Below are 23,214 nucleotides of genomic sequence, written 5' to 3' on the forward strand. Positions count from 1 at the left end.
CTAACCCTGAGTGTATATTTTTAAATTGTCATGATGATTGTAATTTAATATTTCTTATGATCATCCTTACTGATATACCTTTGAAAATGTTTTAAAAATCTTAATAAAAAATATTTTAAAAAATAAATAAATACTTTCATGATTCATATAGGGCATGAAATTTTAAACAACTTTCCATTTTACTTTTATCACCAATTTTGCTTTGTTCTCTTGGTATTCTTAGTTTAAAGCAAAACCTAGGTAGGCTCATATGCTAATTTCTTATACCTTGAAGGCCGCCTCTTATCTGAATGCATTTGACAGTTTTTCACAGGTGGGCGTTAGTTTGTATGTGCCATATAGATAACATTGTGGAGTTACCTAGGAGTCAGCTCTGATTAGCTAAAATGTAAGTCTGTTAAAAGAACTGAAATAAGAGAGAAGTCTGCAGAGGCTTAGATACAAGGTAATCACAGAGATTCAAAAGTATATTAATATAACCGTATTGGTTGTGCAAAGCTGGGGAATGAGTAATAAAGGGATTATCTATCTTTTCAAACAATAACAATTTTGATGTAGACTGTCACTTTAAATTGACAGTAGTTAAATGTCACCTTAGGCCAGGAGATTTAGAAATCATTTAATGTAGCAGCGTTAAAAAATTGTTGAATATTTCAAAATACATTCATTGTTTTTAAAACAGAGAGGAAGCAGATTTCACCAGGACAATTAAAGGTCCATTATAGTGGAAATTTGTTGTAATTTGTTAGACAGAGCATGCAATTTTAAAACTAGTAACCCTGCAAAAATGTGTGTAACACTAGCTGGTCCCGAGCAGAAACGGAAGATGACCCAGTTAGCAAAGGTAGTTGCACAACCCAGCTACTGACTGGGTCAACGGCTGTTAGGACTTGGCACTACTAACAGCTCCCTGTGGTTCCTGAGTGGTACTTTAAAGGGTTAACTGCAGACCTATAAATTGAGCTTGTTAAACTCATTTTTTTATTTTATGATTCAGATAGAGAGTACAATTTAAAACAACCTTCCAATATTTTATTTTATCTAATTTGTATCCTTTGTTGAAAAACATACATAGGTAGGCACAGGAGCTGGGAGATAGTTGCTGATTGGTTAGTATTTTGGGGATACCAATGGCACTACTTTAAATGAAGTAGACCCTTATGTCCTAAATTTGGCCATCAGGTAAGACAAGGAATAGGTGCTGTGTATAAACTAAGTCAATACAAAAAAGAGACACTCTTGGGTCTCATTAGGATGTAATAAATGTAGGGGATAACTTATCACTAACTCATCGTTAGAGAATGGAAAAGGGAGAGACAGAAATAAATAAAATTAAAATATAACTTTTATTGGGGTCAGATAAAATTAGGATGATTGATTAAAAACACACTTAGATACCGAATGTAGTAATTGTATATACTGTATATACATGGTAGTTCATATAATATATGGTAATGTATTCAAGATACTGAATGAATTAATAAGTACCAAACACCTACAGTAGGTTATCGTAAATAAATGCCCAATGGTGTATAACACTGATATTGCACTCAATGTTGAGTTGGTAAATTATATAAATACTGCCATTTTTTGCAGTACAGTGGTCCCACCCCTTGCTTTCTCCCCCCCCCCCCCCCCGCTCTCTCTTTTGTGCTTTCTCCCCCCCCCCGCTCTCTCTTTTGCGCTTTCTCCCCCCCCCCCTCGGTTGTGCTCTCTCCCCCCTCTCTTTTGCGTTCTCTTTCTCCCCCCTCTCTTTTGCGCTCTCTCTCTCCGCCCTCTCTTTTGCGCTCTCTCTCTCTCCTTTCTCTCCTCTCTTTTGCTCTCTCTCTCAACCCCCTCTTTTTGCGCTCTCTCCCCCCTCTCTTTTGCTCTCTCTCCCCCCTCTCTCTCCCCCACCCCTCTTTCTCCCCACCCCTCTCTCTCCCCCCCCCTCTCGCCTCTATTTTGCGCACGCTCTCTCTCTCCCCCTCTCTATCTCTCTCCCCTCCTCTATCTCCCCCTCTCTCTCCCCTCTCTATCCCTCTCCTCTATCGTGCGACCGCACCTGGCCACGCCCCCTTCATGGCCATTCATGCCGGTCACGCCCCCGCTCACATCCGGTCACGCCCACTTCTGCCGCAGATCAGCTAGGGACTCAAAGGCCAGGTGTGTTTGTCCTTGTGCTGTCTCTACTGTGCATGACAGCTTTGGACAAACACACTTGGCCTTTTATTATATAGGATTAAATGTTATAACACTCTTAGGTATAGAGAAAGTTTGCAGTATATAACTAAGTAATATGGTGTTAGACCAGATTAACTGTTACCATATGTTATACTACACCCAACCGGCATAAATATTGTGCCACCAAGGTACTGCTTAAAAAAATGTAAGACTTATAAATATGAACGTTAAATGCACTGTATTATATTGGAGTGCAAGGGCGTGGAAACAAATGAACAGTAGCTGCTGTAGTGCTAGTAATGCCGTAATTGTAATTGTACTAGGCTGTTTATACCAAGTAATTAATTATCCAAATAGTATAATCTCTTTTGCTCTCTTTCTCCCCCCTCTCTCTTTCCCCTCTCTTTTGCGCTCTCTCTCCCCCCTCTCTTTTGCGCTCTCTCTCCCCCCTCTCTTTTGCGCTCTCTCTCCCCCCTCTCTTTTGCGCTCTCTCTCGCCCCTCTCTTTTGCGCTTTCTCCCTATTATATGAGGTTTAACAGTATGTCATAACGTATATTTCTTATTTATAACCATAGGTAATAGAAAGAAAAAAAAAATCTATCTGTGCAATTCACAATTTAGTTATAAGCAGTATCTGTCTACTTGCTGCATACTGGCGCAATATTATGTGATGTTGACCCTTTAAGACACAATATCTGCAAGATTGTTAACACTAATTAACAAATCATTATTGAGTATAATATCAGGTCTAGATACTATTATACTATCTGGATAATTAATTACTTGGTATAAACAGCCTAGTACAATTACAATTACGGCATTACTAGCACTACAGCAGCTACTGTTCATTTGTTTCCACGCCCTTACACTCCACTATAATACAGTGCATTTAACGTTCATATTTATCAGTCTTACATTTTTTTACGCAGTACCTTGGTGGCACAAAATTTATGCCGGTTGGGTGTAGTATAACATATGGTAACAGTTAATCTGGTCTAACAACATATTACTTAGTTACATACTGCAAACTCTCTCTATACCTAAGAGTGTTATAACATTTAATATTTATATAATTTACCAACCCAACATTGAGTGCAATATCAGTGTTTTACACCATTGGGCATTTATTTACGATAACCTACTGTAGGTGTTATTTATAATATTGGTACTTATTAATTCATTCAATATCTTGAATACATTACCATATATTGTATGAACTACCATGTATATACAGTATATACAATTACTACATTCGGTATCTAAGTGTGTTTTTAATCAATCATCCTAATTTTATCTGACCCCAATAAAAGTTATATTTTAATTTTATTTATTTCTGTCTCTCCCTTTTCCATTCTCTAACGATGAGTTAGTGATAAGTTATCCCCTACATTTATTACATCCTAATGAGACCCAGGAGTGCTATAAGTGTATTCTTCTCTCTTTTTTGTATTGAGTTGCCGATTGGTGGCTGCACATATATGCCTCTTATGATTGGCTTACTGATGTGTTCAGCTAGCACCCAGTAGTGCGTTGCTGCACCTAATTCAAAAAAGGATACCAAGAGAATGAAGCACAATTGATGAAAGAAGTAAATTGGAAAATTGTTTACAAATATATGGTCTATCTGAATCATAAAAGAGAGAATTTGGTTTCACGTCCTTTTAAGAAGAGTTGGGATGGGATGTAGACCGAAAGTGTCATAGCAAGAAGATTAAAGTGAAAGTAAATTCTGTAGCTTTACAACACATCAATGTATTGTATAACATTAACATATTAAGATCACTATATATTTTTCTTATAATTCTTTTAATTTGAGTTCTTTTTTTTTAACATATTATTCTCACACCATTATCATGCATACTCCTCCCATCTTCCACTTCCTATATTTGTGTGTGTTGACGTATAGAGCGGTCCCACCCGCTCCATACATATCACAAATGCGTGCGCGAATCGTCGATCGTTCCCTCAATGCGCATGCGATTTTGTGATCACCCGGTCTCCAACGTGCATGCGTCAATCTCGTAATGCGATGTGCTTCTATGTTACGGAGCCGCAGTCAAAACAGATGACGTTCTCGGCTCAGTTACAAAAAAATTTTATGTGCATGCGCGAATCCGGAACGTGTGTACGACATAATCGTGAAGAATAAATATTTGCCACATGCGCAAATCAATAAATAGGTGGATGACGTCACCTAACAGCCAGAAAGTAAATTGGTAAATTAAAAAAAGTGATCAGGAAGTAAAAGTAATTAAAAAAAACGGGTTGAATTGTCCGTAGAAAAAAATAAACTTTAATTGCGGCGAAAACTGGATTTACATCTAACTTTGTTTAAAATGAATAGGACTTTCATTCATGATTTTTTAACAAACTATGTAAGAATATGTTACAAGATCTCATTGCCCCTAACATTGCAAATCTAAAATGTGGTTTACAATGCCACAAATATTTACATTTTCTTTCGTGACATTGTAGCCTAATGCTATCCTTGCTGCAACATTGATGCACACACAAAATATATAGTATTCAGTATTTTGATTTTTTTTTTTAATCAAGCACACTTGAAAGTACACAGTACCCTTAAATCAATTAGTGCGTGAAATCAACTTTTTATTTTTGCTTCTGTATTGGTCTGAAAAGCCTCCAAAAACTTTTGTTTGTTACAGGTTTTTGTATTATTCCTTTATCTAAATGTAAAATACACAGACTTTCCATATTGATTGCGTATGTAACATAGGTGGCATAACTAATTCAAACAGACATGGAAGCTAAAAACTGCCTATGTTAAAATGTTCGAAGGATAAGAAAGATCAAAATTAAAATGAGCATTACATTTTTAAAAAAAGAATTTTTGCAATATACTTCCATTCCCAAAAATGCTGTTTTCAGTGGTATACACAAATATGCTGTAAGTACTCTGTGCACAAGCATTCAAATACCACACCTGTATGACACAAATTAAGAGCCAGATTACAAGTGGAGCGGTATTTAACTTTGCTAGAAGTAATGTTTTTGCGTGCTGCATGTAGCGCTCAAACAACAAGTTGAAAGTAAAACATTTTCGCTTGTGCGCTAACCCAATGCACGCAAAAAGCATAGTTAGGATATCACGCGTGCATTACTGTATTTCCCCAATAAAAGTCAATGGACCAAAAAAAGTGGGAAAAAACCCAACACCCTACTCACGATCAAACCTCATTGCATATTTTTAAGTGTGCAAACCTGACATTAAAATATGAATATAAAGTGTTATACTGTGTATCTACTGTAAATATTTCACATTCCAATGCTCTTTACATAGCAGAATATGTTCTATTTATTTATAAATACATACACATACACACACACACATATATACACAATCACATACATATTTTATATATATATATATATATATATATATATATATATATATATATATATATATATATATATATATATATATGTCCAAAAGGAAAAAAGTGAATTACTCCAGCACGGTTTCTTTAAAAGTGAAAAAAACCTTTATTAAGGTGACAAAATGAACAGACAGCAACGTTTCGGGTAACGCAGACCCTTAATCATGCTATGGATTGCTCTCCATATTGGCTAAACTTTTTTTGACCATTGATAGAGATTACTACTGCGTTACCCGAAACATTGCTGTCTGTTCATTTTGTCACCTTAATAAAGGTTTTTTCACTTTTAAAGAAACCGTGCTGGAGTCATTCACTTTTTTCCTTTTGGACTTATATATGAGAGGTGAGCAGGACCCTCTGGCTACCGTGCACTTTGCTAACTAACTCTGAACTGTTGTTTGTGCTGGACCTATTGCTCTCTTTGTATGTTACCTTCCTGTGGAGGTCTCGAGCACAATACACACTTGATGGAGGTGCAAAATGAAGGTTTGGATGTTTTTTCATACTCGGATGTAGATGCCTCTAGGATAACAGCTCTTGCAAGAGGTTCAAGAGAATTTCTTAGAGACACAGCAAACATCAAAATGTCAAAGAATTGGGAAAAAGCACGCAAAAAAATTGTTATCCTATGAGCTACACAGTACCACTTTGGCTGAATACTACAGGGTAAGGCGGATTCCAAGAGGCCTGAGAATCAAGCTAAGACCTACCATTATGGCCAATAATGAAAAGTATCGCAAAAGATTTGAGTGCATTTTAAATAAATGTTCTTTCGACATTGTGTGGACAGTTGAATGCCTCCAGGAAGAAATGGACAAACAAAAAGTGTTGGTTACAGAATGCGAACAAGCATTGAATATCCATTTCTCCATGGAAGAATTACAAAATATCAAAGCAGAGGTGAACAAACTGTTGGATGATTACCAAAAGGAACTTAAAAGAGGTGAACAAACTGTTGGATGATTACCAAAAGGAACTTAAAGAAATTAAAAGACAGAAGTTTACAAGAGACGAAGAAGATTACCAGCAAGATCGTGTATACAGGTGGTCACATGATAGCCGCGGCCGTGACGTCATGTGGAAGCGACAAGGCAGAGGCGGAGGTGTATGGAGAGGAGCGAGACACGCTCTGAAAACAACCGCAATGGGCAACTCACCTTCCAGTTCCTCTGAAGATTTTTTCAGCTCCGGTACAGAAAACGATACCGGAGGGGAGGAAAGAAACACCGGTCCCAGTGGAGACACCCGCTCACAGCGGAGCAGCGTGAGGAACAAACAGCCGCAAAGGGGAAAGAAAAAAGTGACTCACTAAATTTAAGGTACCAAAAAAACCTCCCTGATCAAAATCCCTTTGAACTGTCTATATACACCCTGGCTGGACTGATCCAACAGGAGAAGGGTAATCCTGATATGCCTAATGAAGTTCATAATAGTAATATTGTTGTGAACATTTCTAAATATGCTTTATCTAAAGATGAATATTCTGTGTTAGGCAAGGGGTTATCATTTTGTCCTACAAGTCATGTAAATGAATTTACTGTTGAAAAAGATTTATATAGATTTTTTCGCACTTTAAAATTAAAGGCACACTTTGGCAATGAAAATGATGGTATGGTTTGTGATACATCTATTGATAGTGATAATGCCATGTTTAATCTAAAGTCTTTAAAACTTAAGAATAAGTCTACCTTTGTCCCCAGTTCAACTAACCCAGGTGTTGAAACATTTATTAAGTTTGTTCAAAATGATGTGAAGAATTTACTATCACAGAAAAAGTTTAAACAAAAAGGTAATATTTCTTATGGAGAAAGGCAGGCATTAAAAAATCTTGCAAAAAATAAAAACATCACCATTAAAAATGCAGATAAGGGTGGGGCGGTTGTTGTATTAGATACTGAGTTTTATGTACAAGAAATTTTAGGTCAGTTATCTGATGGTGGTATCTACCAGATTTTAGAGGGAGACCCTTTATTGGAGGTTAAGAAGGAAATTAAAACAATAGACACAGCTCTAAAAAATAATATAATTTCAAAAGATCTTGCAAAATTCCTCATAAAAACTGATCCTATTACTCCTGTGTTCTATACACTACCTAAACTTCATAAAAATTACAATGCCCTGGCAGACCTATCGTCGCCAGTACAGATTCTATATTTTCACATATCGCTATTTTTATAGATAAGATTCTCAATCCTATTGCATCCAAACAAACCTCTTTTCTTAAAGATACAGGCGATTTGTTGAAAAAACTTTCTAATATTTCTGATGTGGATAACGATATCCTTTTCTCATTAGATGTTGTGAGCCTTTACACATGTATCCCCCATGAAGCAGGCATTCAGGCTACCCTTGAATCTATTAAACAAGAAACTAACTTCTCTTTGCAACAAAGTAATTTTATTGAGGATCTACTCAATATATTGTTATATCTCAATTATTTTCTTTTTCAGGACACATTCTATTTACAAAAACGTGGAACCGCGATGGGTTCGAATGTGGCCCCTTCATACGCCAACATCTTTGTTAGCCAATTTGAGGAGAAAAATGTCTATACCAACCAAGACTTTAAAACTAAATGTAGGCTATGGCTTCGCTATATAGATGATGTCTTTGGCGTATGGAGGGGCCCTATTTCATCCCTAATAGACTTTGTTGATGAGCTTAATAAGTGCACTGAGAGTTTGAGATTTACTTTAAATTTTTCTGATACCTCTATAAATTACCTTGATACGATCATATACAAAAAAGATTCAGTTCTTAAAACAGATCTTTATGTTAAGCCAACTGATCGTAATACATTGCTACAATATAATAGTTACCACCCTAAGAGAGTTTTTTCTTCCATTCCAAAAAGTCAATTTATAAGAACTATTAGAAATGTACAGGACAAGGATATGCAAGAAATTAGACTTGAGGAAATGGCTAACAAATTTAAAGAGAGAGGATATCCCCCATCTATGATCACTAATTGTAAAAATGAAGCTCTACATGAGAAAAGTGTTAAACCAAAGAAGAACAATAAACGTATATTTTTTTCTTCAGAATTTAATACACATAGTGATCATATTGCTAATATCATTAAAAAACACTGGTATCTTTTGGGTAAGTTTAACCCTCATATATCTGAATTTCAAGCCCCCCCATACACTCATACAGACGAGTCAAAAATATTAGAGACACCTTAGTTAAGGCTGACATTGGCAGTACAAACACCAGTAGGATTACCTATCTTACTACCCCCAAAAAGGGCTCATACCCGTCTTCATTGTGCACAATGTAATGCTATGATAAAAGGTAAACACATAGCACAAACCAATGACCAAAAAATTTGGGAAATTAATGGGTACTATACCTGTGACACAGACTTTGTAGTCTACCTATTAAAATGCCCGTGTGGGAGGGGCTATGTAGGGGAAACTACACGCCCCATTAGGGATAGGATTAGTGGGCACAAATCTTCAATTAGATGCGAAGATAAAACCCTTCCAGTTTCTTCCCATTTTCTTGAAATGGGACACACTGTCAGCCAACTCAGGTACCAAATAATAGACCATATCCCTAAACTTAGGAGAGGAGGGAATAGGGAACTTGAACTCAAAAAGAGAGAGGTATGGTGGATTCAACAACTTAAAACTCTACATCCAGTAGATTTGAATAGAGATTATGATCTCCATTTGTTTTTATAAATTTTATCTTTCTTCATATATATATGCATTTTTAATTTTGGATGTCATGATTAAACTTTGCATCACTGCTCATGTGTTTAACTTTACCTATGTATTTAACATTTTTGTTTAGACTTAAAAAAAAATCAGTTTTTCTACATGTGTAATTCATGAATTGGCCCAATAGATGGCAGTAGTAATCTCTATCAATGGTCAAAAAGTTTAGCCAATATGGAGTTAATATGTTTGTAATTAAGCCATCTGGCCTATTTAAAGCTGTGCTGCAGAGCAATCCATAGCATGATTAAGGGTCTGCGTTACCTGAAACGTTGCGGTCTGTTAATTTTGTCACCTTAATAAAGGTTTTTTCACTTTTAAAGAAACAGTGCTGGAGCCATTCACTTTTTTCCTTTTGGACTTATATATGAGAGGTGAGCAGGACCCTCTGGCTACCGTGCACTTTGCTAACTAACTCTGAACTGTTGTTTGTGCTGGACCTATTGCTCTCTTTATATATATATATATATATATATATATATATATATATATATATATATATATATATATATATATATATGATTTTTTTTGGTACAATATATATCTAGATACAAAAAAGCGGAGGATTCGCCAAACATGTATGTTTTTTTGCTTTAGACAATATATATCTATCTATATATATATATATATATATATATATATATATATATATATATATATATATATATAATTCATTAAAATTATGGGGGGAGATAAAAAACTGAAATTAAAAAATTAAAATCCTCCATGTCTCAAAATTAAATCAATGTAAATATTTGCATAAGAAATTAGTACATCTAGGCAAGTATCCCCACTTGCTTTTCCCCAGAAATTCTTAATATACAAGGTTTCCAATGCACAAGAGAATTGTGGGTAAGATATGCAAATTAGCTATGCAAATTCTCAGTTTTTTTGCTTCAAAAATACTGTTTTGACACAGCGATCCTTTTAAACAGGATTATGACAGCAAACCAGAAATCACTCACTAGACAAGCCTGTTTCGTTCTTTTTGGAACTCATCAGTAGGAGATAGATTTCTGGTTGCTGCATTGGTAAAGCTATTTTCATGGTTAAACCAAAATTCATTAAAATTATGGGGGGAGATAAAAAACTGAAATTAAAATCCTCCATGTCTCAAAATTAAATCAATGTAAATATTTGCATAGGAAATTAGTACATCTAGGCAAGTATCCCCGCTTGCTTTTCCCAAGAAATTCTTAATATACAATGTTTCCAATGCACAAGAGAATTGTGGGTAAGATATGCAAATTAGATATGCAAATTCTCAGTTTTTTTGCTTCAAAAATACTGTTTTGACACAGCGATCCTTTTAAACAGGATTATGACAGCAAACCAGAAATCACTCACTAGACAAGCCTGTTTCATTCTTTTTGGAACTCATCAGTAGGAGATAGATTTCTGGTTGCTGCATTGCAAAAAAACTGAGAATTTGCATATCTAATTTGCATATCTTACCCACAATTCTCTTGTGCATTGGAAACATTGTATATTAAGAATTTCTGGGGAAAAGCAAGCGGGGATACTTGCCTAGATGTACTAATTTCCTATGCAAATATTTACATTGATTTATATATATATATATATATATATATATATATATATATATATATATATATATATATATATATATATATATATATATATATATATATATATATATATATATATATATATATATATATATATATATATATAAAACACATATACACACACACACAGATATCCCTCAAAGGAAAGCACTCTCCGGTAATTTTAAATAGCAGATTTTACTGTGCAAAAAACAGATATATATTAACGTTTTCGGGCCACACACACACACACACAAACGAGTATATATAGGTATAGATATATAAAGATATATATAGGACTATTACTATATGTTTAAAAATACTTACAACATATTCTCCTATGTGCAGAACATTAGGATGTGAAATATTTACAGTAAATACACAGTATAACAATTTAATAAATATGATTATTGCATAAATATGATTTTACATGTTTCATCTACTTAACTGCAAAGGGCTCCAATGCACTTATATATGTGCCTATGAGGCCTATTTAACCGGGCCGACAGACCTCGCTGAATGCAGAGAGCAATACGCTCTCTGTAATCAGCATTGCACCAGCAGCTCTTGTCAGCTGCTGGTGCAACGCCGCCCCCTGCAGATGAGGTGTCAATGTGATTTTTGGCGATGTCTGTCCACCTGCTCAGAGCAGGCGGACAGGGTTATGGAGCAGCGGTCTTTAGACTGCTGCTTCATAATTTCTGTTTCTGACGAGCCTGCAGTCTCGCCAGAAACACGGGCCCTCAAGTTCTATCCGGAGCTTGATAAATGGACCCCTATATATGTATATATATATGTGTTTATATGCGTATATGTGTCTGTAAATACATATATACACATATAAATACATATATTCACATATAAAACAGAATTTATGTTTACCTGATAAATTACTTTCTCCAACGGTGTGTCCGGTCCACGGCGTCATCCTTACTTGTGGGATATTCTCTTCCCCAACAGGAAATGGCAAAGAGCCCAGCAAAGCTGGTCACATGATCCCTCCTAGGCTCCGCCTACCCCAGTCATTCGACCGACGTTAAGGAGGAATATTTGCATAGGAGAAACCATATGGTACCGTGGTGACTGTAGTTAAAGAAAATAAATTATCAGACCTGATTAAAAAAACCAGGGCGGGCCGTGGACCGGACACACCGTTGGAGAAAGTAATTTATCAGGTAAACATAAATTCTGTTTTCTCCAACATAGGTGTGTCCGGTCCACGGCGTCATAATTACTTGTGGGAACCAATACCAAAGCTTTAGGACACGGATGAAGGGAGGGAGCAAATCAGGTCACCTAAATGGAAGGCACCACGGCTTGCAAAACCTTTCTCCCAAAAATAGCCTCAGAAGAAGCAAAAGTATCAAACTTGTAAAATTTCTAGTTACAGGCTTTCTGGCCTGAACAAGAGTATCGATAACAGAATCTGAGAACCCTCGCTTCGATAAGATCAAGCGTTCAATCTCCAAGCAGTCAGCTGGAGTGAAACCAGATTCGGATGTTCGAACGGACCCTGAACAAGAAGGTCTCGTCTCAAAGGTAGCTTCCAAGGTGGAGCCGATGACATATTCACCAGATCTGCATACCAAGTCCTGCGTGGCCACGCAGGAGCTATCAAGATCACCGACGCCCTCTCCTGATTGATCCTGGCTACCAGCCTGGGGATGAGAGGAAACGGCGGGAACACATAAGCTAGTTTGAAGGTCCAAGGTGCTACTAGTGCATCCACTAGAGCCGCCTTGGGATCCATGGATCTGGACCCGTAGCAAGGAACTTTGAAGTTCTGACGAGAGGCCATCAGATCCATGTCTGGAATGCCCCACAGCTGAGTGACTTGGGCAAAGATTTCCGGATGGAGTTCCCACTCCCCCGGATGCAATGTCTGACGACTCAGAAAATCCGCTTCCCAATTTTCCACTCCTGGGATGTGGATAGCAGACAGGTGGCAGGAGTGAGACTCCGCCCATAGAATGATTTTGGTCACTTCTTCCATCGCTAGGGAACTCCTTGTTCCCCCCTGATGGTTGATGTACGCAACAGTTGTCATGTTGTCTGATTGAAACCGTATGAACTTGGCCCTCGCTAGCTGAGGCCAAGCCTTGAGAGCATTGAATATCGCTCTCAGTTCCAGAATATTTATCGGTAGAAGAGATTCTTCCCGAGACCAAAGACCCTGAGCTTTCAGGGATCCCCAGACCGCGCCCCAGCCCATCAGACTGGCGTCGGTCGTGACGATGACCCACTCCGGTCTGCGGAATGTCATCCCTTGTGACAGGTTGTCCAGGGACAGCCACCAACGGAGTGAGTCTCTGGTCCTCTGATTTACTTGTATCTTCGGAGACAAGTCTGTATAGTCCCCATTCCACTGACTGAGCATGCACAGTTGTAATGGTCTTAGATGAATGCGCGCAAAAGGAACTATGTCCATTGCCGCTACCATCAAACCGATCACTTCCATGCACTGCGCTATGGAAGGAAGAGGAACGGAATGAGTATCCGACAAGAGTCTAGAAGTTTTGTTTTTCTGGCCTCTGTCAGAAAAATCCTCATTTCTAAGGAGTCTATTATTGTTCCCAAGAAGGGAACCCTTGTTGACGGAGATAGAGAACTCTTTTCCACGTTCACTTTCCATCCGTGAGATCTGAGAAAGGCCAGGACAATGTCCGTGTGAGCCTTTGCTTGAGGAAGGGACGACGCTTGAATCAGAATGTCGTCCAAGTAAGGTACTACAGCAATGCCCCTTGGTCTTAGCACAGCTAGAAGGGACCCTAGTACCTTTGTGAAAATCCTTGGAGCAGTGGCTAATCCGAAAGGAAGCGCCACGAACTGGTAATGCTTGTCCAGGAATGCGAACCTTAGGAACCGATGATGTTCCTTGTGGATAGGAATATGTAGATACGCATCCTTTAAATCCACTGTGGTCATGAATTGACCTTCCTGGATGGAAGGAAGAATAGTTCGAATGGTTTCTATCTTGAACGATGGAACCTTGAGAAACTTGTTTAAGATCTTGAGATCTAAGATTGGTCTGAACGTTCCCTCTTTTTTGGGAACTATGAACAGATTGGAGTAGAACCCCATCCCTTGTTCTCTTAATGGAACAGGATGAATCACTCCCATTTTTAACAGGTCTTCTACACAATGTAAGAATGCCTGTCTTTTTATGTGGTCTGAAGACAACTGAGACCTGTGGAACCTCCCCCTTGGGGGAAGCCCCTTGAATTCCAGAAGATAACCTTGGGGGACTATTTCTAGCGCCCAAGGATCCAGAACATCTCTTGCCCAAGCCTGAGCGAAGAGAGAGAGTCTGCCCCCCACCAGATCCGGTCCCGGATCGGGGGCCAACATTTCATGCTGTCTTGGTAGCAGTGGCAGGTTTCTTGGCCTGCTTTCCCTTGTTCCAGCCTTGCATTGGTCTCCAAGCTGGCTTGGCTTGAGAAGTATTACCCTCTTGCTTAGAGGACGTAGCACTTTGGGCTGGTCCATTTCTACGAAAGGGACGAAAATTAGGTTTATTTTTTGCCTTGAAAGGCCGATCCTGAGGAAGGGCGTGGCCCTTACCCCCAGTGATATCAGAGATAATCTCTTTCAAGTCAGGGCCAAACAGCGTTTTCCCCTTGAAAGGAATGTTAAGTAGCTTGTTCTTGGAAGACGCATCAGCTGACCAAGATTTCAACCAAAGCGCTCTGCGCGCCACAATAGCAAACCCAGAATTCTTAGCCGCTAACCTAGCCAATTGCAAAGTGGCGTCTAGGGTGAAAGAATTAGCCAATTTGAGAGCATTGATTCTGTCCATAATCTCCTCATAAGGAGGAGAATCACTATCGACCGCCTTTATCAGCTCATCGAACCAGAAACATGCGGCTGTAGCTACAGGGACAATGCATGAAATTGGTTGTAGAAGGTAACCCTGCTGAACAAACATCTTTTCAAGTAAACCTTCTAATTTTTTATCCATAGGATCTTTGAAAGCACAACTATCCTCTATGGGTATAGTGGTGCGTTTGTTTAAAGTGGAAACCGCTCCCTCGACCTTGGGGACTGTCTGCCATAAGTCCTTTCTGGGGTCGACCATAGGAAACAATTTTTTAAATATGGGGGGAGGGACGAAAGGAATACCGGGCCTCTCCCATTCTTTATTAACAATGTCCGCCACCCGCTTGGGTATAGGAAAAGCTTCTGGGAGCCCCGGGACCTCTAGGAACTTGTCCATTTTACATAGTTTCTCTGGGATGACCAACTTGTCACAATCATCCAGAGTGGATAATACCTCCTTAAGCAGAATGCGGAGATGTTCCAACTTAAATTTAAACGTAATCACATCAGGTTCAGCTTGTTGAGAAATGTTCCCTGAATCAGTAATTTCTCCCTCAGACAAAAACCTCCCTGGCCCCATCAGACTGGGTTAGGGGCCCTTCAGAACCATTATTATCAGCGTCGTCATGCTCTTCAGTATCTAAAACAGAGCAGTCGCGCTTACGCTGATAAGTGTTCATTTTGGCTAAAATGTTTTTGACAGAATTATCCATTACAGCCGTTAATTGTTGCATAGTAAGGAGTATTGGCGCGCTAGATGTACTAGGGGCCTCCTGAGTGGGCAAGACTCGTGTAGACGAAGGAGGGAATGATGCAGTACCATGCTTACTCCCCTCACTTGAGGAATCATCTTGGGCATCATTGTCATTGTCACATAAATCACATTTATTTAAATGAATGGGAATTCTGGCTTCCCCACATTCAGAACACAGTCTATCTGGTAGTTCAGACATGTTAAACAGGCATAAACTTGATAACAAAGTACAAAAAACGTTTTAAAATAAAACCGTTACTGTCACTTTAAATTTTAAACTGAACACACTTTATTACTGCAATTGCGAAAAAACATGAAGGAATTGTTCAAAATTCACCAAATTTTCACCATAGTGTCTTAAAGCATTAAAAGTATTGCACACCAAATTTGGAAGTTTTAACCCTTAAAATAACGGAACCGGAGCCGTTTTTAACTTTAACCCCTTTACAGTCCCTGGTATCTGCTTTGCTGAGACCCAACCAAGCCTAAAGGGGAATACGATACCAAATGACGCCTTCAGAAAGTCTTTTCTAAGTATCAGAGCTCCTCTCACATGCGACTGCATGTCATGCCTCTCAAAAACAAGTGCGCAACACCGGCGCGAAAATGAGGCTCTGCCTATGATTTGGGAAAGCCCCTAAAGAATAAGGTGTCTAAAACAGTGCCTGCCGATATTATTATATCAAAATACCCAGAATAAATGATTCCTCAAGGCTAAATATGTGTTAATAATGAATCGATTTAGCCCAGAAAAAGTCTACAGTCTTAATAAGCCCTTGTGAAGCCCTTATTTACGATCTTAATAAACATGGCTTACCGGATCCCATAGGGAAAATGACAGCTTCCAGCATTACATCGTCTTGTTAGAATGTGTCATACCTCAAGCAGCAAGAGACTGCTCACTGTTCCCCCAACTGAAGTTAATTGCTCTCAACAGTCCTGTGTGGAACAGCCATGGATTTTAGTGACGGTTGCTAAAATCATTTTCCTCATACAAACAGAAATCTTCATCTCTTTTCTGTTTCTGAGTAAATAGTACATACCAGCACTATTTCATTAAGGAAGGATAGAATCTTAGGAATCTTAACCTTGTCCCAAGGGAATCCTTTAGATTCACACCAACAGATATATTTTTTCCAAATTTTGTGGTAAATCTTTTGATTGAATAATAAAAACTACAGTTAAACACTAAAAAACTCTAAGCCATCTCCGTGGAGATGTTGCCTGTACAACGGCAAAGAGAATGACTGGGGTAGGCGGAGCCTAGGAGGGATCATGTGACCAGCTTTGCTGGGCTCTTTGCCATTTCCTGTTGGGGAAGAGAATATCCCACAAGTAAGGATGACGCCGTGGACCGGACACACCTATGTTGGAGAAATACAAATTTACACATATATACACATTTATATATACACATACATCTTTAGACATGTATATATATGTATCTCTATGTTAAAATCCTTTGCCTGACGTTTTTTCTAACACCTGAGACCTGATATCTTTGAGCACTGATAACTGTTTTGTGCAATATTTTTTTTAAATAATTTTTATTAGATAGTGTTACTATGAGTGTAACTGTACTTTGTAATGTATTTCTGATGTGCGCGTTAACTTCAATTGTGCTCAAGCGATCACCTTTTCTTTCAACTTGTAATACGAGCGCTACACCTGACGCGCGCAAACAGCCGCAATAAACCCCTTATTGATTGCGTGTTACGGTTAGCCATCCCCTCGTAACCTCCCTAAGTGTTCACTGAAGCAATACTGACCCCCGCCAGCTCTCTGAACAGGCATAGTGTTTGAATCCTGATCTTCTAGTCACACATAGCATATGTGCTTACACATATGCTAAAACGGTTTTACAAGAAGCATTTTTACTAAATAACACCAGTGTTCTCCACAGAAACTTTTGCCAGCCAGTTGTCTGGGTGGAGGCAGTGTAATACTTTGTAATATTGTAACAAATTCCACGATCCAAAGCACAATAGAATTGCATAATTTAAATAAATGTATTTAATGATAATTTGTGCAAACGTTAAAAATTTGTAATATTAATATTAGCTTATTTTAGCTTAACATTGGCTCCAATTTTAACAGTAGTCAAAAAAATTAAGCCAGGTGCTGTTCCCATTAAAAAGGTCCTGGGAAGAACATTAATGATTTTGTTAATATGTCACTGGAAAACAACTTAAAGGGACACTGAACCCAAATTTTTTATTTTGCGATTCAGATAGAGCATGAAATTTTAAGCAACTTTCTAATTTACTCCTATTATAAAATTTTCTTCATTCTCTTGGTATCTTTATTTGAAATGCAAGAATGTAAGTTTAGATGCCGGCCCATTTTTGGTGAACAACCTTGGTTGTTCTTGCTGATTGGTGGATAAATTCATCCACCAATTAAAAATCGCTGTCCATAGTCCTGAACCAAAAAAAAAGCTTAGATGCCTTCTTTTTCAAATAAAGATAGCAAGAGAATGAAGAAAAATTGATAATAGGAATAAATTAGAAAGTTGCTTAAAATTTTATGCTCTATCTGAATCATGAAATAAAAAATTTGGGTTCAGTGTCCCTTTAAATAATAAATTACAAAACAGATGTAAAAATAAACTGTCATTTTATATATTCAATTAAAACATTTCAGTTTAGACTCCTACATATTCTTTTGAGAAATCACAATATGATAGTAGATCAGGGGTCGACAAACTCAGGTAGCCACTGGCTCCTAGAATTTTACCCCTGGATCCTAACTTTTTGGGTTATTCTCCAAAGATCTATTGATGAATAGAACTGTCTGGCTCCTAAAAATATGTCCTTAATATTCTTACTGGCTACTAAATTTTAAAAAGATTTGTCAACCCTTGAAGTAGATAAGAATGATATGATAAAAAAATATGTACATAGTATGCAAAATACACAAATGAAAATGTTGCAAGTAAAACACCTACCTCGCATATTATGCTCGTTGCAAAATAGTAGAGGAGAGCTTTTCTTCTGATTGATACAGAACATACCATTAAATTCTTAGTAAGCCAGAGAGTTTGCAAAGCTGGCTTTTTCTGAGCATAACAACAAACTGCAGCTCCAATGTAGCCTGAAGGTAAAGATTTAATATTTGTATTTGTTCCAGTATAAACCGACTTTTTCACTTCTTTATAGTTTTTACAGAATCTTCTGACAAGTAAAGCTGAACGATCCTTTTTGCTTTTAGAAAACTCATTCTCTGTTCCGTCACAACTTTCACTTGACTCTTCAGGATGCTTTTGCAATGACTTAGAAGACATGATACAAGGGAAAGTATTACTTGGAAGTGCCAGTGTGTTTTCCAAATTTACTGTAGTTTTAACATTAAAATGACAAACTTTTTCACAACAGCAAAATGACTGTGCATCCACATAGCTACAATTTTCACAGGGCTCATTCAATTCACAAGCGCAAGTTCCTAAAGTGTCATTACATTTTTTTCTTACTGTCTGCAAACTGTTGCCAAAAATATAGCTGTTATTTGTGGTACATATTGCACTTGATAATCTCTTCTCTGTGGAGTAGCTTAAATGCAATGCTGGAATGCTACTGGCCTCATCTGTGCAGTGATCATTCACTGTTAACTGACTATTTAATGCCCTGCTTTCCTTCGGAGTATCTATTTTAAAATGAATTTCTGTCAGCATAGCAGGAATTCTTGGTTCCATATAAATACTGTTTTCTTTTAATGTATTGTACGACCTATAAAACTGATTCAGATGAAAGTAACGTTTGCAAGGTTTCTCAAGGATTTTGCAGTCAATGTTGAAAAAGTCAAGTGCATGAGATATGCAGTTATTTTCTCCCAAGACGCCACTGTTACGACAAGGTTCCCTGATTTCTTCTTTGTTTGTTAAAGAAAATGTGTTTGTTGTATCATTCTGAAGGCAGTACTCCTTACATGTGGTTAAGTACGGCACCCTCTTAGCTTTATCTTGTTCTCTTCCAGTAGTGTGTCTTTTTATAACACTAGTATCCAAAGTATTTTCCCAATTTTCATTCCCCACTGACTGAGATGATATCAATTTCCCTTCTATTAGTGGTAAAACAATAGCTGCAGCTGTATCTTCGGAGGTCATACTGAAATAAGCGTTTCAGCTCTGTATCTTGTAGCCCAAGTTCAAATTTAGAATATTAATTGTCATATTTTTTTTCTAAACAAAAATCAGCATTGTAAATAATTTCCTTGATGTCACCAGCGTAAATAAACACTTTGTCCAGTTATAAATAAAGCTTGTTGTCACAAGTTCTAAGTGTACCATGTAAAGCTATCGTCCAGCAGTACATGAAAATTTAGCTCATAGCAGACAACTGTTGTGTTATTTTCAATTTCATTCCAGGGGACTTAAAAACAGCCGTAGAGAGCACAAAATAACAGGTCTGTAAAAATAAAAAGGGGAGATAATCACACACAAATATGCATATGTTTCATGAACTATAGTAATTTTTAATACAACACAATTTAGTTGCAGAAATCTTCATTTTATTAATATTTAATAATTATTTTTTGCTGTCATAAATCATCTAATGCATATCTAAACTGCAATGGTACATTAAATACAATTTATTGTCTTATGATTCCCAAATAGTCCAATAAATAGCACTTTCCAATGTATTGCTATTATCATCAGATCTCCTTATGTTATCACTTTCTGTACACACAAATGCTTCCTTATGTTATTTCTGTTTGTATATCAAATCCCCTGTACTTAGAGAGAAAAACAGTAAATTAACATTTTATTACTTAGCAATGTCTTCTGCTGGCTATGTTTACACAGAATATAAATTTTCAGTATAGGTAGGGATACCACAGGCAAAAGCAGTTATTTCAAATGCTGATATAAAGGCAAAAGGAGCTAACAATTGAATTTACTCCAGCAGGTAAAACGGATCATTGTGAATAAATTAAAGGGGAACATTTTAAGGAAAACTGTCCCTTTAAGAATGGGCCATGTTAAATCTTTTTCACGTGGCAAGTAAAACTTTTAAGGTTAAAACGAATTTTCTTTAAAATAATGCTTAACATAGGGGCCTTTAGGTCTCTTTAAATATAGCTATTTCTGTTTTTAGAACTTTTTTAAATAGAGTAGTGAAAAATAATCTAATTATTCCTTTTTATATTATTCCTTTTTATTTGTAACTTGAAATATACTCATTAGCAATGGCTCCCGAGTTTAAAGTTACAGTGCTTAAAGGGACATTAAACACTAAATAAATGCTAGATAGAATGATGCATTCAAAGAAAAGATTAGTCTGACAATAACATGTAGATTCATTTTTTAAAGTTTCGTTAGCTGTTCAAATATTGACAAAATAAGTGTAAAGTTTTAGTGTCTATAAAACAATGGGAGCTGCCATGTTGTAACTTAGGTTACCTTCTCTGCTGTGGCCAATTAGGGACAGTTATAAATAGGTCACTAGAGTGTGCAGCCAATGGTTGTGTGGAATATAACAGTGTTCTGCACTTCCACTTCTAACAGGAAGAGAAAAGAACACAATTGGCAGAATGAAACTACAGGAAAAGGAGACAAAATAAATAATGAAAGTATATTGCAAAAAGTTTTTATATATACAATATATTTTTTATATTACCACCTCAAAGTGTTTAATGTCCATTTAAAGGACCAGCAAAGTAGATTTGCATAATCAACAAATGCATGATAAAAAGACAATGCAATAGCACTTAGGGGCCAAATTATCATTGTGTTAGCAGACATGATCCGCTGTAGATGTAGCGGATCAGGTCCACCACGCATCAATAAATGCCAACAGTGCATCATTGCACAAGCATTTCTAGTGAAATGCTTGTGCAATATCGCCCCCTGCACATTTGCAGCCAATAGCCTGCTAGCAGGGGGTGTCAATCAACCCGATCGTATCCAATCAGGCTGATTGCTGTCCGCTGCCTCAGCGGTGGCGGACGAGTTAAGGAGCAGCGTTCTTAAGACCGCTGCTTCTTAACTTACGTTTCAGCGGAAACGGAAACTACGGTGTTAGATTGCAGCATCCGCTGCTTGTTAAATCTACCCCTTAGTCTGAACTTCAAATGAGTAGTAGATTTTTTTCTGATAAATTTCAGTTACGTATATTTCCACTCCTGTATCATGTGACAGCCATCAGCCAATTACAAATGCATTTACGTATATTGTATGAATTCTTGCACATGCTCAGTAGGAGGTGGTAACTCAAAAAGTGTAAATATAAAAAGACTGTGCACATTTTGTTAATGGAAGTAAATTGGAAAGTTGTTTAAAATTGCTGCTCTATCTGAATCGCTAAAGTTTAATCTTGATTTGAGTGTCCCTTTAAAACATTTTATAATTAATTTGTAATAGTTATTATTAAAAATTCATACACTTCTATAAGAGATTTTGCAGATCCATCTAGCAATTATCAACCTTAATGTAGAAAACATTTAATGGCAATGAAACACTGAATTAAAAACTTACTGAAAGGGACAGTATACTGTAAAATTGTTTTTCCCTTAATGTGCTGCCAATTACTTTTTTTTACCAACTGCAGAGTATAATATGTATGAGAATTTGCTTTTTAAGGCTTATTTGTGTATATTAATTAGCTGATTTTGTGTTTTGAAGCCACAACCTAATAAAATGGGTTGAGCTTGTAGGTATAATCAGATCTCATTACTTTATCACATTGTGTACATATACAGTACATGCTTCTTTATCTTATATCTGTCCGTAAAAAAATCACCAATACTTACACAATGGAAAATTAACATTGTATTACTTATCTCTTCTATACCCCACTGAGAGTGTAATTTCGTCTGCTGGCTGTGTTTACACAGCTTATCTATAGCTTGGGCCTAAGGCCAAACACTTTCAGAATAGGTGGGGATACCACAGGCTAAATCAACAATTTCAAATGCCAATATAAGGGTAAAGGAAATACTTGTAAATAATTTAATACAATACATCAGGTAAAGTGGACCATTGGGACCAAATTTAAGGGGAACATTTTCAGTAAACTGTCCCTTTAAAGTATAGTAAAGTCCAAATTAAACTTTCATGGTTCAGAAAGACCATGCACTTTTAAACAGCTTTCAAATATACTTATATTATCACATTTTTTATGAAATATTTTATTACAAAAACATACTTGTTAATGATTTAACCAGTTTTTAAAAAAAACAACCCTTTTCAATTTTTTTGTTAACAAATGTACGTCTTTCTCCTGGTCTTCCTGCTTGAAATTCAGCACCTTTCCCATGAGGGCATACTGAAGTAGGCTTACAAGAGTGCACGTGTCTTGAAAACCCTGTGACAGCATGGTGTGAAGTAATACAAGCAACCAGTAAATAAACTTTAAAGTGCTATAGCTTCAGCCACAACATGGGTACACTAAGTTGTATAGATAGAAGCACTGCTTAACTCCTTCACCCAATACGACTTATATATACACGTTGTGTGGTACTTTGGCTATCGTACGCACCACGTATATATACACGTTGTAGCTTTAGGAGGCTCCAGCACTCTCAGCTGTTAAGTTACAGCCGAGATCTGGAGCTCCTGAAGCTTCAGGCATCGGCCGCATATGTAGCCGGAGCACGATCAGTGCTCCGGCTTCATATGAGGGCAGATGCCTGATAATCACTGTGTGTGTCACCGTCTGTAACGAATGTTGCTGGTGCCGGTGGGAGGTGAAGGCGGGAGGCGGTCCAGCAGGGGAGGTGGGAGGGAGAGGAAGGACCCTACCTACGTAAAAAATAAATATAAAGGGACAGTGCAGCTATAGCACATAAAAAAGGA

The 23,214-nt window shown here is 37.3% G+C and overlaps 1 protein-coding gene across 1 annotated transcript in view; it reads right to left on the bottom strand.

The window, feature by feature from the left end:
• The window catches only part of PLCE1 (phospholipase C epsilon 1), a 702,162-nt gene extending 682,500 nt beyond the window's left edge, over window positions 1–19,662 (bottom strand). Inside the window, 1 exon segment of the mRNA XM_053692317.1 lies at window positions 18,370–19,662. Within this exon segment, the coding sequence (XP_053548292.1) occupies window positions 18,370–19,524 (1,155 nt within the window). The 5' untranslated portion in view covers window positions 19,525–19,662.
• Between the last annotated feature and the right edge of the window lie 3,552 nt (window positions 19,663–23,214).

This window comes from Bombina bombina, chromosome 9 (assembly GCF_027579735.1).
Source record: "Bombina bombina isolate aBomBom1 chromosome 9, aBomBom1.pri, whole genome shotgun sequence".
Classification (NCBI taxonomy): Eukaryota; Metazoa; Chordata; class Amphibia; order Anura; family Bombinatoridae; genus Bombina; species Bombina bombina.